The sequence below is a fragment of the Vipera ursinii genome, assembly GCF_947247035.1.
Source record: "Vipera ursinii genome assembly, chromosome: 5".
NCBI lineage: Eukaryota > Metazoa > Chordata > Lepidosauria > Squamata > Viperidae > Vipera > Vipera ursinii.
In genome coordinates this window covers 57083447-57099182 of record NC_139518.1, presented here as the reverse complement: position 1 = coordinate 57099182, position 15736 = coordinate 57083447, and the positions used below count along the sequence as shown (strand labels likewise).

At 36.8% G+C, this 15736-nt stretch overlaps 1 protein-coding gene across 4 annotated transcripts in view; it reads left to right on the top strand.

The window, feature by feature from the left end:
• The window catches only part of CACUL1 (CDK2 associated cullin domain 1), a 39826-nt gene extending 24347 nt beyond the window's left edge, over window positions 1-15479 (top strand). The window contains exons 5-10 of one of the 4 annotated variants that reach the window (XR_014492609.1): window positions 2896-2998; window positions 7509-7598; window positions 8036-8174; window positions 10473-10516; window positions 11868-12035; window positions 14810-15479. Coding sequence is in view for 1 of the 4 variants with exons in the window: in XM_083363397.1 (XP_083219523.1) it covers window positions 2896-2998; window positions 7509-7598; window positions 8036-8174; window positions 10473-10516; window positions 11868-11908 (417 nt within the window). In the remaining 3 variants the exon portion in view is untranslated. Of the gene's footprint in view, window positions 1-2895; window positions 2999-7508; window positions 7599-8035; window positions 8175-10472; window positions 10517-11867 lie in introns of all 4 variants that reach the window. The other 3 variants (XR_014492610.1, XR_014492608.1, XM_083363397.1) reach the window with 3 other exon arrangements.
• The last annotated feature ends 257 nt before the right edge of the window (window positions 15480-15736 follow it).

Below are 15736 nucleotides of genomic sequence, written 5' to 3'. Positions count from 1 at the left end.
AAATATTCAATATATCTGCTGATTGCATATTTACCCTTGGAAAAAAAAAACAGCAAGGGAGGGCGGGGGAGGAAGGAAGCTTCTAAATTGTTAGACAAATTATTTTCTAGACTCTCAAGGGCTTTTGATATTTGAAACTTTGTTAGACCCCAGGTAAGTTGTTTGTAGTAACTTTTACAAAATCATGCCATAATTTTTAAAATTTATTAATCCAGAAATCCAGAAGAGTACAGAATTTTGGTAGTAAATCACTGTGGCATTAAGCAAGACACTCATGTGACTGCCTCACTCACTGATCATAATGCCCGCTCTCCTGATTGCATTTGTTAACCGATCACCTAGGGAAGCTCGGTGCTAGTCAGCACACAGAAAGCCGCCCAGGCCCAGCAGCTGGCTAGCCCAGGGGTAGGTAACCTTGGCTCTTTTATGACTCATGGACTTCAACTCCCAGAATTCCTGAGCCAGCCATGCTGAGGTGAAAGGGAGAGGTTTCCAAGCTGAGCCATGCTGGCTCAGGAATTCTGGGAGTTGAAGTCCACGAGTCATAAAAGAGCCAAGGTTGCCTACTCCTGGGCTAGACCAAGCCACAGAGGTCTCCTCCCTCTCTCACTCTTGAAAGGCTTGGTCTTCTCCCTGTATCATCACATCTGGAAGAACTCAGCTAGATCCAGTAGCATGCAGGCCTTCTTACCCACCCCCACGGGCCACTCCCAAGAATTCTGGGCCCATCATGGAAGGCCTTAGCATATTTATCATTTTTTAACATTAGAAAATCCTGGTGCCCTTAGATCAGCAGTATGTGTCATATTCGAACCTGGGGTGTCCTGACTCAGGAATGTTTATTTCCTATAGAATGTTAATTATTGAGAATACGTAAATTAGGTAGAAGTGGAAATGGAACAGAGTGCCTGGAACATTGAGCAGCTGTGTAAAATCACATTTGGTTGCAGGTCTCACTTCATTTCTGATAAAGGGAGAAGACTAGTTTACTGTGCCTGTTCCCTTGAAAAATCTACAGCAATTTCATTTTTTCCAGGAATTCCCCAAAACAACTTCTAAAAATGCATGAAATTTGACTACAATTCAGTTATTCTCTGTACTAGCACAAAAGATCAAAAAATATCATAAAGCACTTAATTTTGATAGCAACCTTGAATAGCTTTAGATGTTTAGAAATAGGTTTTTTCTTTGTTCACCAGTCTGCTTGATACAAAGGGGAGTGAAAAGGTTCAACATTTATTGTCATTTTAGAAGCTGTGGTACTCACTCCTTGTCTCTTGACATCTGTTGAGCTGCATTTAATTGTGCTCACTTGTAGAGGAGAAAAGTATGATGATATTATGAAACAGCAGTTCTGTATAAGTCTTGAGAAAGAATTGACTGGCTTCTATGCTTCTTCTTAGATTGGCATTAAACAATTGCTTCACACCATGTGTAATTCCTGTGCTAAGGAAAAACTAAATAGGCAGAAAGAAAAGACTGCTTCTGAATTGTGTGGCTTACTTTATATGCTTCAACCACTTAAAAGTAACATTTCTAACAATGTTAATTGTTATAAATTATTGGGAACTTTAAACTTAGGACCTTAATACAATAGAAGATAATAAAGGTTTAAAAAAGATTTGTGAAGTTGCAGGAACTAGGTTTGTCTAGTCCAGGGGTCAGCAACCTGAAACAGTGAAAGAGCCACTCGGAACCGGTTCCCTCACAAAAGCAAAAACTGGGAGCCACAAAAAATCTGTGCACATGTGCGTACAGAACAGGGTTTGACTGAAGAGTGGAGCCAAGGCGAGATATGCACCTACCCTGCATATTTGAATTGATTGGTTGAACCTTTTTAGTCCCACTTTTTTTTTTTTTTTGGACTGCACATGGCAGAGGACTGGGAGCCACAGGAGACGGCTGAAGGAGCTGCATGCGGCTCTGGAGCCACGGGTTGCAGACCTGTGGTCTAGTCTAACAAAAAGAAAGACTAAGGGGGTGATACAATACCAGTCTTCCAATACTTCAGGGGCTGTCACAGAGAAGAGGGGGTCCACCTATTCTCCAAAGCACTTGAGGGCAGGACAAGAAGTAATAGGTGGAAGATTATTAAAGAAAGATCCAACTTAGAATTAAGGAGACATTTCCTGACAGTAAGAGCAATTAATCAGTGGAACAGCTTGCCTCCAGAAGTTGTTGGTGCTCCTTCACTGGAGGTTTTCAAGAGGAGGTTTGAGCAGGTGGGGTTCTACAACCAAAGAAATAATCCTGGTTTGTCAGTCTCTTCACAAAGTAGTAGTGCAATCCTTATACTACTCAGGCTCTTGAATATTCAGGCTTCTGTCTTTTACACAATGATGAATTGATTTGAAGAGTGGTTAATGAAGTTAGGATCCAGTTTAACATTCATATTGAGAGAAAATGGCTGGGTTCGTTTACCTCACTACTTTATAATACAGGATGGGTCATTCATTTTACTCATACATTTGTTCTACCAGTTAAGGTCTACTTAAACATGTTTCTGTTCCTGCATTAAGACTTATATTTCTTCCTCTTTACTGCTCATACACTGTGCATTTGATGGACATGCTGGCTCTCTTTAAGTTCAGTACTGGATGCATCCACACTCAGTGTATGGCTTCCAGTCCTACTACTTTGTATCACAATATTTTTGAGCTCTATTCCCTCTGTAGCATTGATGAAGATCATAATTGTAAAGGTCAAGCTGGCATATCAAATGAACTTAGAATTTGCTTTCAACTTTTTTTCTTTCTAACCGGACTCACTGTATTATTTGTTTTTTGTTCACAAACAAATGATTTGGGTTATGAGAAGTGCAAAAGCAGAAGTAGTTTGTAACAGTGCTTTTATATTGCTGTCATTTTTAAAAGGATGTTATTTTTTTTCCCTCAGAATAAATTTTACATAGAAACCAAGCTTAACCGAGATTTAAGAAATGATCTTATAAAACTGTTTACGGAACATGTTGCAGAAAAGCACATTTACAGCCTGATGCGTAAGTCTAAAGTTTGAGATGATTCGTTTTTTAATATAGCAATAAATTGCTGAATCATTAGTCGGAAAATGATAAAAATGGAAAGTATCTTAACACTAAATAACCTGTCAAGAATTTAATTCAAAACAGGATTAAAATGCCAATTATAGCTGTTGGTTGCTGGGGAAAATTGCAATGTAATTTGAGTACTTGTTTAATTAAATGCAAGAATTTCCTGAGCCAGAGGGTATACAGGTAGTCCTCGCCTTATGACCACAATTGAGCCGAAAATTTCTGTTGCTATGATAGTTGTTAAGTAGGTCCCCCTCTTTATGACCTTTCTTGCCAGAGTTGTTAAGTGAATTGTTGCTGTTGTTAAGTAACATAATTATTAAATGAATCTGGCTTCCCCATTGACTTTGCTTGTCAGAAGGTCACAGAAGGTGTTCAGATGACCTTGAGACCCTGTAACAATCATAAATACATGTCATTTGCCATGCATTCAAATTTTGATCTGTGACTGTGAGGATAGGGCAATGGTCATAAGTGTGGAAAACGGTCATAACTCACTTTTTTCAGTGCCATTGTAACTTCAAATGGTCACTAAATAAATGGTTGTAAGTCAGGGACTACTTGTAATACGTATTTCTTTGGCAGTATTATTATATTACAGTACAGCTGTCTTCAATTATCTTTGCTTTTGCTGTAAGTGCTGTCAATTTCTTCAGATATCACTGTTGACATTGATTAGACTGCCGCGATTTCCACCAGGAGATCTATAGAGCAACAAAATAAGAAAACCTGTGTGCCAAACTTAGCCTTTGCTGAATGAGTTTATCTTGCAATTGGGCCTCATTGTGGAAATGCCATTTTCATGGTGGTTTTTCCTTCTTAAAGCTTTCGGTCCGATAAGATTGTTTTAAGCCTTTAACGTAGTCCAGACCAGGAAGCAAAACCAAGAGTATTAATATTACCTTGCAAGTCTGAAACTTCTTCCTCCACTTTTACCTTCCAGAGAACTAGGGAAGAGTCACTTATGAAACACTATCCCTATTCCCGCTTTGGACTCAGACTTCTTTCATCATACTGTTGTCTAGACTGCAGCTCTCCTTCCTGTTTTTCAAGGTTATTCTCACAGTCCAATTATGCAGCAGTATAATAGTAGCCCTTCTCATTATTCATATGGAGATCATTTTAATTAGTAAGCTAGCTAAATAGAAGAGAGTTCATTGTGTGTATTTATATTCAAGGAAGCAACATTGTTTTAGATAGTTACTAAAAGAAAAGAAATCTTTCTAAATGCTAAACTGCTCTCCCAACTTTAAACTTGCAGCTGAATAAACTATTTTATTTTTTTATTTTTATCCCATTTATATCCCTCCCTTCTCCGAAGACTCAGGGCGGCTTACAATCTAAGCACAAATCAATGTGCTTAGCCATTTGCATTGCCATTTTAGCAGCAGGTTACTGTTTTCACAGTTTATGGCTGCGTCTTCTATATATATATATATATATATATATATATATATATATATATATATATATATATATATATATATATATATGTATATAACTAATACTTATCTAAATCATTATCAGTGTTATTTTAACATTACAGACATGCTTATGACATAAGCAGTACTTGGCAGTAATTTTATAACATTTAGGGTGAGAAGGCAGTTGTTAAAAATAAAAAATCAATTCCATATATTCCAATTTGTTATGATGGAGTTATTTAAAATAGCACTGACAGAAATAGAATCTTCTCTATGAAGAAAGGCTGACAGAATTTTAGTTTAAGTATACACCTCATTTGCCTATGGAATAAAACATAATATGGTATGGGTTTTTTTGTAAACATACTCATTTTAAGAAATAAACTGAGGTACAAGGGGCAGTTTAAATTCCTAACACAATCTTTATTATCATGTTCTGTGCCACTTGTTCTGAGTTGGTAAAAGAAAAGAATTATTTAAGCAAGTCAGGATTACAGTACTTTTCTTATAGCGTCCTTAGTGCTTTCTAAAGGGGGTGGTTACTTGTAGAGTTTCATTACCTACTAGGCAGCATAATCAGTGCTAGATTATATACAGAAGCTTGCCCTGCCAGTGTTGGTGGAGGCTATAATTTAACTTTTAACTTTTTGTGGTTTAATTTAACTTCTGATTTTTATTTCTCTTAGGGTAAGAAGCCTTAATCACTTAGTTAACAAATTCTTAAGTTGTGAGATTTATAATTGCAAGATGTTCTGTTTGTACCTGGCCACATTGCAGTAACCGGGAATTTATCTAATGCATGAATTTATTAGTCACAATAGTTAAGTAGAACTTCATATTGTACGTTAAGAGTCTCTCTTGCCTTTATTCCTGAAGTCTTAAAGGTGAAGCTATTGAAACGACTTTTTAAGCACCCACCTGGCTAAGACTAAGAACTTGTGTTCTGTCTTCATTGTTGTCTACACACGCTTGTAAAGGATGAAAGCAAAGGATTGTGGAAAGCTGAGAATCTATGAATTATTGTTTTGTATTCTCAGCTGACCTTCAACAGTTCTTCCTTTGTCATACACATTTTAAAAATACAGTGAAATCATTCTGCTGGTGTGAGTTTAATACAGTTTCTTGATTTTTTTAAATATATCTAGCCATCTGACTTTAAACTGACAAAATAACTATTTGGTATATTTAAAATAACTTTGGGGGAAATGAATCATTTTTAATATATGAAGCTACTAGCAAATAATTTATAGTTCGTATAATTTTTATTCTGAAAAATATCGGTAGGCCAGCATTAGCTGCTACTGACTCTACCATCATATCTCTTGACAAGCAACTGATAGTAGGAGCTGAAGCAGAATTTCAGTTTCAATTTACTTTTTAACATTTGGGTTTTCAAACCGAAGTGTTAATGCTTCTTAAAATTTTTATCACTATCTATTAAGTTGTTGACTTATGTATAAAACCGAATATCTCTGTTGAAATAAGATGCATAATATAAATAAAAATTCAGAGAGAAATATATACGAGAAATGTATGCAGCCTTTTCTTCATGGATTTTCTCCTTTGGAGCACCTGTAAATGAGATGTCTATTTAACAACTTATTTATAAGAAATATAACTGATTTTATCACATCAGGTTATCCTCACATAGTAGAGAGCCGTTTTAGTCTAGTGGTTAAGGCATCAGGCTAGAAATCAGGAAATTGAGTTCCGGTCCCACCTTAGACATGAAACCTGATTGGGTGATCATGAGCCAATAACTCTTTCTTAGTTATGACATCAGGCTTGAGTAGCAAGTCAGTAGTTTAATTCTGTTGCAACCAATGGATCAGCACTTGGTTGATCAAAAAAAAAAAAGCAGACCGTTCACTTGTGGGAAAAATGCTAGGAGGAAAAAGAAAAAGTTTATACTCATGTAATGGAATCCCCCTTTACAGAGATTAGTTTGATCATATTTAACTGCTTAACAAATAAATTCTCTTGTGGATAGAGAAGAAAAGGAACTTCAGTTGCTGTTTGATATTGGATAAAATGCCTAGAGAATTATTTTTATCATAAATTTGGTTTTAGCTACTCAGTTGAATGAAAATACAATTATGCTAAAAGTTTTGTAGAGATCTCACAAAGATTGTCTTAGGGTCTGACAAAAGGAACATTACAATGAGGAAATTCCTTGCTGAGTTTTCTCATCCTATTTACAGATAGTCCTCACTTAACAACCATAGGACTAGAATCTCAACTGCTAAGCAAAGCACTCATTAAGTGAGATGTCAACGTGACTCTTTTGCTCAACGAGCACAATCCCGGCACTTCCAGTTGCAGTTGTTAAGCAGTCTCCCAAGCTATTATGCAATGATGCAAAAGAGCTGCCTACTGAAGAATTTGACCCTATCATTCTCAAACATTCCTGTAGCTCACCAAAGGATTTCAGCTCCCCTCAATGCACAGAAGGGAAATCACTTGTGAGGCTGTTGCAACCTTTCTTGCTAACTTCCCTGTTGACTTTCTGGGTAAGCAGGCTGAGAAGATTGCAAATGGCAATCACATGCTTGTGGGACACTTGGCAAGTAGATGAAATGTGTCAGATGACATGGAGGGTGGATATTAATGATGGCTAGAAGTGCTTACAAGGCCATTAAGCACTCTTTCCTAGGCCATTAAACTTTTGGACAGTTGTTAAAACAACCGGTCATAAGTAGAGGGCTATCTATACTTAAATCAAAAATGTAAAAAAGTGATTTAAACTTTTTAATTGGTTTGCATATGTAATTATTAAGATGTTATCAGGAGACATGAATTCTGCATTCACACTGAAAAGAAAAGGAATAACTTGCACATGATTTGACATTTGCATGAAATCTTTCTGGATTTCTCTTGCCATTTTAAAACTTCTGAGAAAAACTCCTCCTTTAAGATTTAAGTAGAATAGATTCATCTGGTAGACTAGAATAACAGTATATTGCACACATTTGTGTTACAAAAATCAATATCTTAAGTAAAATTAATTTGCAATTGAGTGTATTTTCTCCTTTCAGCTTTACTTCTAGAAGCTCAGTCCACACCTTTTTGGATAAACCCTTCCACAATGGCAAACATTGTCAAAGGATTATACATGCTTAGGCCAGGTAAATCATCTTTTTGAGTACTTGTTCATTATTATCAAATGATCTTGTCAAAAGCTATATGTAATAAATTCCTTGAAGAGATCATATACACATATAAGAAACAAATCCAACTCCTACATTAGAACCATATCAAGATAAGATACTTCACCATACAAGTATTAATAAATTCTGCAACAATTTGTGATAGTGTTTATTTATAATGCATTTGATATATTTGTTCCATCAATACAACTGTTGTCTTGTTCTCAAAAAGAGAGATTGAGTAATCTAAAACCTTTATTAAAGATGATTCTTAAAAGCATTCTCATTTATTACACAGCACCTTAGATTTGATTTTTCGGTTTAAAATTGTGTCATAAGAAAGAATTTGAACTTAACCTGTTAAGTCCCTTAAGTATTTTTTTTCTCATTAGCTATTGCTTTCCATTTCTACACAGAATGGGTTCAGATGGCACCAGCTTTATTTTCTAAATTTATTCCAAACATCCTTCCTCCTGCTGTAGAATCTGAGCTTGAGGAATATGCTGCTCAGGACCAGAAACTTCAACAAGAACTTATTCAGGAGGGATTTTCCAGGTAATAAGGCCAACTTTTCCAACATCTTTGTTTGGTGATCTGTAAATTGTGCAGATAAATTTGGGTATCACGTGGTTTTTAACTATTTTAGTGGCTATATTGTATTGAATGTTTAACTTTTATTTTAATTGTGTTGTCTGCCCAGAGTTACATACAAGTAAGATGGGTGGCTGTATAAATTCAATAAATAAATAAACTAGCGTAACATACCATTTGAAGGCCTTAGGAAATATCACTCAGGTAAAACATTTTTCAATGGTACTTTGGTTTTGCTTCTTGATAAACCTTTAAAAATTCAGTGAATTAACTTTTGTGGAAGGAGGACACCTAGTGTAAAAACTGCAGGTCCACATCATCCGTTCTCCTTTAAAGGTCTAGTTGTACACAAAAGCATGGTGTTGTGTGTATTTCTTCTTTCCAACTTGGAATGCTCAGAGAGTTGGGGAAAGAAAGAGGCAATAGAAGTAGTCTCAATGCACTCAGTTAAAATACTGAAGGGGGTTATAAGGCATCTATAATCTTCCTTAAACTGTGTACTTGAATCCCTCCCAGACCTTCACTAATACTGTAGTGAATACTCTTGTTTGCTAGTAAAAAGATGTATTCAATTACATTCGGATGTGTGCATTTAACATACCTGCTTCCACACCCCCACCTAATAGCAACTGCAAAGACTATATGCTTAAACTTTTTCTTCTGTAGAACAGTTCACGTAAGAAAGCTAGACTGCACTGATGGTACATGAAATGAATAAATTATGCTATAGCTTCTTATGCTACAAATCTATATACTACTAAAACTCTCGTCATGACATTTATGTGGGTAAAATGGTGCATCATAGAGCAACAGTTTTCAAACCAAGGTTCTTCAGATGAACTAACTTACAAAAGATGTCCAAAGTCCAGGACCCATGAATCCCAACAGAATGAACTTTGGGGAAGTTGTTGCTGCTTCAATGCTACTGCTGCCCTGCTGGGCTGCTGCTACAGTCATGTGGATTCATTTTCAACATTCTGTGACAGTTTCCCAGCCACTCTCACAATCCTTTGTTTCATACCCAACCCAGCAGCAGTAGCAATTCCCCTGATTGCTGGAAAGGGGAAGGAAAGGAAAGGAAGACAAAGGGAGAGGAGATTTCTGATGCTCCTTGTCAGATTCCTGCAGACACTCAATGGGGAAGCCAGCAAGAAGTTGGAAATTGCTCCTGTTCATGCTGCTTTTTTCCTGCCCATAATCATTCTGTTTCTCTGTTTAGGGCAGGGGTGTCAAACTCGCAATGTTACGTGTTGTGTCGTGACATATCATGACTTTTTTGCCATTGCCGGCAATGGGGTGGGTGCGGTTTTGCTATGATGCATCTAGCCCATGGGCTGGCAGTTTGATACCCCTGGTTTAGGGTAAGGAAATATCTCTGAAATGGTTACCCAACAGGGCATGGGTTATCTGGTTGTTACAGCTATACAAAGATGTTCACTTGTGGTTTCTTACTTCAGCTATTGTCTCTTATAAATAAAATATAATTTGTCACTCAAATTAACAATTTGTCACTCACTATCAGGCCTAAATCCTGCACTTAAGCAGGATTCTCTGACTTTAGCTGCATTTATTTAAAATGTCTGCATTATCTATGGACATTGTTAAAAACAAAGACTTGATTGGGTTAATTTTGAAGTCTAGGCCAGGGGTAGGCAACCTCGGCTCTTTTATGACTCAGCATAGCTGACTCAGGAATTCTGGGAGTTGAAGTCCATGAGTCATAAAAGAGCCGAGGTTGCCTATCCCTGGTCTAGGCTGACATGTTCTGTTGGAAATGGCAACTAGACTTATTTGGCACATGATAATAGGTTCATATTATGCATATGTTAAAATATCTACATTAGTTATCATTTGCTTTCTAACCATAATTCATATAGTCTTTTTAAACTTTTAAATCCTAAAGGGCTACGTTTCTAAACCTGGCATTAGTTTTGGCAAGAGAAATCCTCTCAAGAAAAGCTCTAATTATGGGGGTCATTGGGGCACATAATAGTGGGTTTTCCTCTATATTACTGCTGAACTATTGTTCACACTCACTTCCTTAGGCATTGTTATTTATTTCCACTTCAGCAAGAACTGATTATTTGAACTGAGCATTATTTTAGCTCCTTTTTTCTGGGTTCAAATATTATTTCTTATTTTTATGTTGCTTGTTATTCATCTTGAATGACCTAGATATCAAAAGGTAGGCCAACATTGAATGAAACAAATAAATAAGTACAGTAAAAAAAAACCACATTTGTCTGGCTTCCTTTTTTTTAGAGGCGACCAATCACGTAAGCGAGCTGGAGAAGAATTAACCTATAGTAAGTAACTTAAGCTGCTATTCTCATTAATAATGGATGATATTATATAGTAATACATGTGAATCTTTTTCACAGAGAGAATGTTCAGATTTCTTCAAAGTCCCCCCAACACTTTTTAAGGAAGCCCCCCCACAAGGTCCCTTCCAATGCGCAGGATAGTTTGAAAAACTGTTGTCTAAGCACATAATAAAAAGGGACGTGGTGGCTCAGAGGGTTAGGATGCTGAGCTTGTCGATCAGAAGGTCGGCAGTTTGGCGGGTCAAATCCCGAGTGCCGCGTAACAGAGTGAGTGCCTGTTACTCGTCCCAGCTTCTGCCAACCTAGCAGTTCGAAAGCACGTAAAAATGCAAGTAGAAAAATAGGGACCACTACGGTGGGAAGGTAACAGCGTTCTGTGCGCCTTTGGCGTCTAGTCATGCCGGCCACATGACCACGGAGTCGTCCTCGGATAAGCACTGGCTCTTTGGCTTTGAAACGGAGATGAGCCCCTAGAGTTGGAAACGACTAGCACGCATGCGTGGGGGAACCTTTACCTTTACCTTTAAGCACATAATAGTATATTATTGAAAGGATTAAAAACCTATTACATGTATTCTCAATATGTTTACATATTGGCTCAAAATTCTTGTTATGAAGGTCACGTATATCTGAAATGCAACAATAATGAATGGATGGTCTATTAGTGGCAGGGTCAAAGTTCCCTCTGATACATCAAACTGTTCTGATATCTGTTGCAATGTGGATGCTCACTGTACATTTTCCTTTAATTTGAATTGAACTTCTTGATACTTTCTGGACCCTTTCATGTAGGGTGTGGTCCTTGGCTTTTGGCTATTGTTTTTGACAAAAATGGTTTGCCAATGCCTTCCCTTTGGGTAGTTATTTGCTTTCCAATCTAACTTATAGCACAGGAAGTCTTTGGTGGTTCTCCATACCCAAATCTGAACCAGCCATGCTTAGCTTCCTTACAAACTCAGCCCAGTGTTGTAGTTGTCTGGCAAGAGATTTGTGGTACAATGGATAATTACATACCATTTCTGGTGTTCTGTTTCTTGGGCCACTGGTACAGGCAGTCCTTGACTTAGGACCACAATGGAGCCCAAAATTTCTGTTGTTAGGTGAGATATTTGTTAAGTGAGTTTTGCCCCATTTTACGACCTTTTACGATCATAAGTCACTTTTTTCTCAGTGCCATTGTAACTTTGAACAGTCACTAAAGGAACTGTTGTAAGTTGAAGACTGTAGGCTTAGTAAAAATGAAGGGGAGGGGCAGCTTTCAAGAACTGTGAATAACGGTGAGAGGGAATTAACGCAAGTGCTGTTTTCATTCTTTTTTTCTTGACTTTTTCAGATGGTTCGGCATCGTGTGCAAGCTCAAGAGGGTGCAGATAGGAACTGTGCTAGAAAGCTGACCAATTGGAGTGGACCTTTGGAATGGCATTCGAAGGGAGGGTAGCCTGAGACTCAGCCAGGTTGTTCTGATACTCAGGTTCTCTGATGCAACTCTATCTAGAAGAAGGTGTTTGGACTTATTTCTTGCCATGTAATAAAATGTCTGTTTGCTGCTATTTGGGCTAGCTTGGAAGGATGTGATCAATCTTGAAAAGGGGTGAAGGTATTTTTTTCCCCCTAGAAGATTTCTTGTGAGGACTGTTATCTTTTTAAGGCTCGGTTTCTAAAACATCATTAAATGCTAAAAGTTGATTATCAAGAATAGCAACTTCCTCTGAAAAGATCTAGAGTGGTGTTTTTTTTGTTTTGTTTTGGGTTTTTATTTTTATTTTTTGCACTTTCTGATATGTGAATATTGCTGTTAGAAATCTGTACCCATTAGATTTTGTTCAGAATGTTTGCTCGGTAAATTGTGATCATTTTAACAGTATTTCCATCTGGGGGAAAAAAGTGGTTTGTCTCTGAAGGCCAGTCATAGGACTGACTCTTCAGATTCTAGACAATTCATCTGCTTAGCCCCTCAGTAGTACAGGCCACATAATGTATCTTAAAACTGGGATTTGATTAAACAGGGTGCAAAGTTGCCAGATTTTTCTTACCTTCTTCGATTACATTTAGGAAAATAAACATCAAGCTGTGTTTTAACCCAGTCCCTGCCACACTGTTGGCAAATCAAATGTTTATTGTGTTATGTTGTTGGCTTTGGTAATGATTGTAAAGAATTAGAGCAAATGCTTTTCAACATGGGATTTCTATTCAGAATTGAAATGCTAGTATATAATGGATGAAGGTTTGGCAAGAGATTGCGAACCAGGTTGTATGCTGATACCCTGTGTGCTGCCTAGTGGCAATACAGAAATGTTGGTACTGATTTTAATCAATCAGTTCTCTGAATGATATTGGGGTGGTATAATAGGTTTTCAAATATGACTGAAATGGTGCTTACCTCTGAATAACGAGCTACTTGAAATCAATGTTACACCTGTGGCTTGTACCATTTCAGAAGGCAACTGGAGAGAACTGCATATTTGATTTGTACATACTCTTTTTTAAAAATTTCAACTGTTAAAGCTTGAACATAAAATTTTAATCTGCAGCAGCACTTTGCATTGCATTATGGGTATGATGGCAATATGTACCTCAGAAGGGATAACTGGATCCCTGCTTTCTGTTTCTGGTCTTGAACTGAAGGCTAATCACAAGATGCTGGGGAGCTTGTTTATGTATTTGTTCCTTGGCTCTCTGTGATGAAGCACCACACGCGTAAAAGGGAGGTGGTTCTCCAGCTCCTTCTCCACAAAATGTAATTTTATACACCATAATTAGACTTATCTTGGGAATAAAAGGGAAATAAGGATGAGTTTGCCACAGTGAGGTAATAAAACCAGGCTCTGCTAAAGTATTAGTGTCGGGGAAGCCCCAGTTGGAGTGAGTCTTTTAATGTGGAGCATTGTACATTATTATGAACAAGAGATGGAAGTTTACCGCATTTGTGGAAAAGATAATGTGATGCATGACTTTCCAGCATGAGCAGTGGCTTATCTTAGCTTGTCTGATCCACAAAGAACAATTCTAGCCTTTCATTTGGTAAGATTCCAGGATAAGTCTTTCTGTGATGTAAAAGTATCATATAAAAGAACAAGTATACTTTTTAAAAAGTGTGCAGTTTAGGGAAGAGAACGGTAAATGAATAAAAAAGAAAAATATATTTTGATTTAATCAAAGTTTTACTCCTTAATTTGTTGAAAATAAAGCATTCCTTTAAAGCAAATATATTTAGAAAACAACTATTTCTAAGTTTACATAGACTGTCCTTTTCTTTTGGATATGTAAATAAACCTCTCCAATTTACCAAATTAATTTAAATGTTCTTGCATTGATGGAACTAGTCAGAAATTACAGAATCCTTCAGATTTTCAAACACTTTCTTTTAAACAAGATGATCTGAAGAATATGTAAATAGAATTTCAGGAGAAAGTTTGTGAGAGAAACTCTTGGATTTCAATTTCAGTTAAGTCAAAAAAGTAGGCCATACACTTAATTATAACTGTGTTTCCATAAAGTTACTATAAGCCACTGTTCCCCAACTTGCTGACCTTCAGGTGAATTGTGCTACTGGCTACATTAGCTGGGAATTCTCAATACTTTAGTCCAACATAACTGGAGAACATCAAGCAGGAGAAGGGTAGTATAACCCAAGCGCCAAATCATCCTATCCCTTATTTAGAAGAGTTGTTCACACTGTAGTTAATGAGGATCCATCGCTACTGCACTGTGCCTCTATTATTTTTGAGTAGTGCAGGAATTCTGAAACTTATGTAGGAGGCTACAGTATAACATGTTGATAATAATAATAGATGCTAGGCATTCGAACCCAAGAACACTGCCTTTTTTTAAAAAAAAAGTAGGAAGTTTGAACAAATCTGAAGAAAACTAAATAAGGCAATGTGAAAGATTTTTGCTGTTATTCAAAAGTTACAGGTGAAAAGTTTGGACAAATTTATATCTAGAGTCATGACAGTAATTGCCTGTTAAACCCTCTACTTTTATTCCCTATTGAATTTAACCTTAAGAAGTGCCCAGTCATGAAGGACATGTATAAGTATGGTTGTTTCACAACATTTATTTCTCTTCCCATAACTACAGACTAAATTGTGTCCCGGGATATTTCATCTTCGGCTGGTCTCTGGTTCTGTTCCTGATTCCAGTTTGACCCCTATAACTTCCAGCATTAACTTTACAGAATACAGTGAGAATGAAAAGAGGATGTCCAATGGATGTGGATTTGATGCACTGGTTTTACCTTTTACAACAGTCTTTCCTGACTACTTGGGTTTACAGTTTTGCAGATTTCAAGAATTTCCCAGCCAGTATAGCCATTACTGAAAATTCTGGGTATTGAAGTCCACATATCTGGAGGGTGCCAAAGTAGAGGAAGGCTGCTTTACTAGTTTATGGTTTGTAAATAATATTCTGAACATTCTGCTCTTGTTTCCAGATAAAGTTTTATTTGTGTCACTCTTCTCAAGAATATTGCTTCGGTCAATATTCTAAACATGGTTTTACATATTTTAGCTCTATGTAGCATCTTGCCTGAAGAGGAAGCCTGTTTTTTATATATGTAAAAGAAAAGAAAGAAAAATATATTATGTTGTAAATTAGTATTAAAATTTCTGTATGTTTTGGCATCTAATGCTGAAATAATTTGTTTTTCTATCCTCCAAGGGATATATCTTTTTAACCTTGTACGAAAGAACACAAGAAAACTTAAGTTACTCTGTAAACATTTTTCTTCAATATATGTTGAATTAACGAGTGGCCCTCTAAAGCCATGCCTTCAATAAAAGCAGCATGGTCTTGGCTGTGGTGCTCCTGTAAATTCAAATTATTTGCCATTTTTTGTGACTGTTTTCCACATAAGACTTAACATGGCAAAGGTTTATGCATTGAGTGTCATATGTCATATTTGTTTCCTGGGAAACTTGTTATATTAAAATATTTTTAGACAAAACATTTTGATTCTGAATTTGCCATTTTTAATTTGTATCCACTTGCCATTCTTGACTTAGAGACATCATAGTGACATAGGCAATGCTTCTTTTTACCCACAGTTTGTCAGTCTCATGGTTTCTTCAGAATGTGGAATGTGTAAGGTCTGTGGTTGATGGGAAAGTTTAAAAAGGGTTTTTTGTAGGAAGAGGGGAACCATGATATGTAATTTGGGAGGGCGGAGATTGAAGTTACTGTCTGTAACTGCTGCAAAGAAGA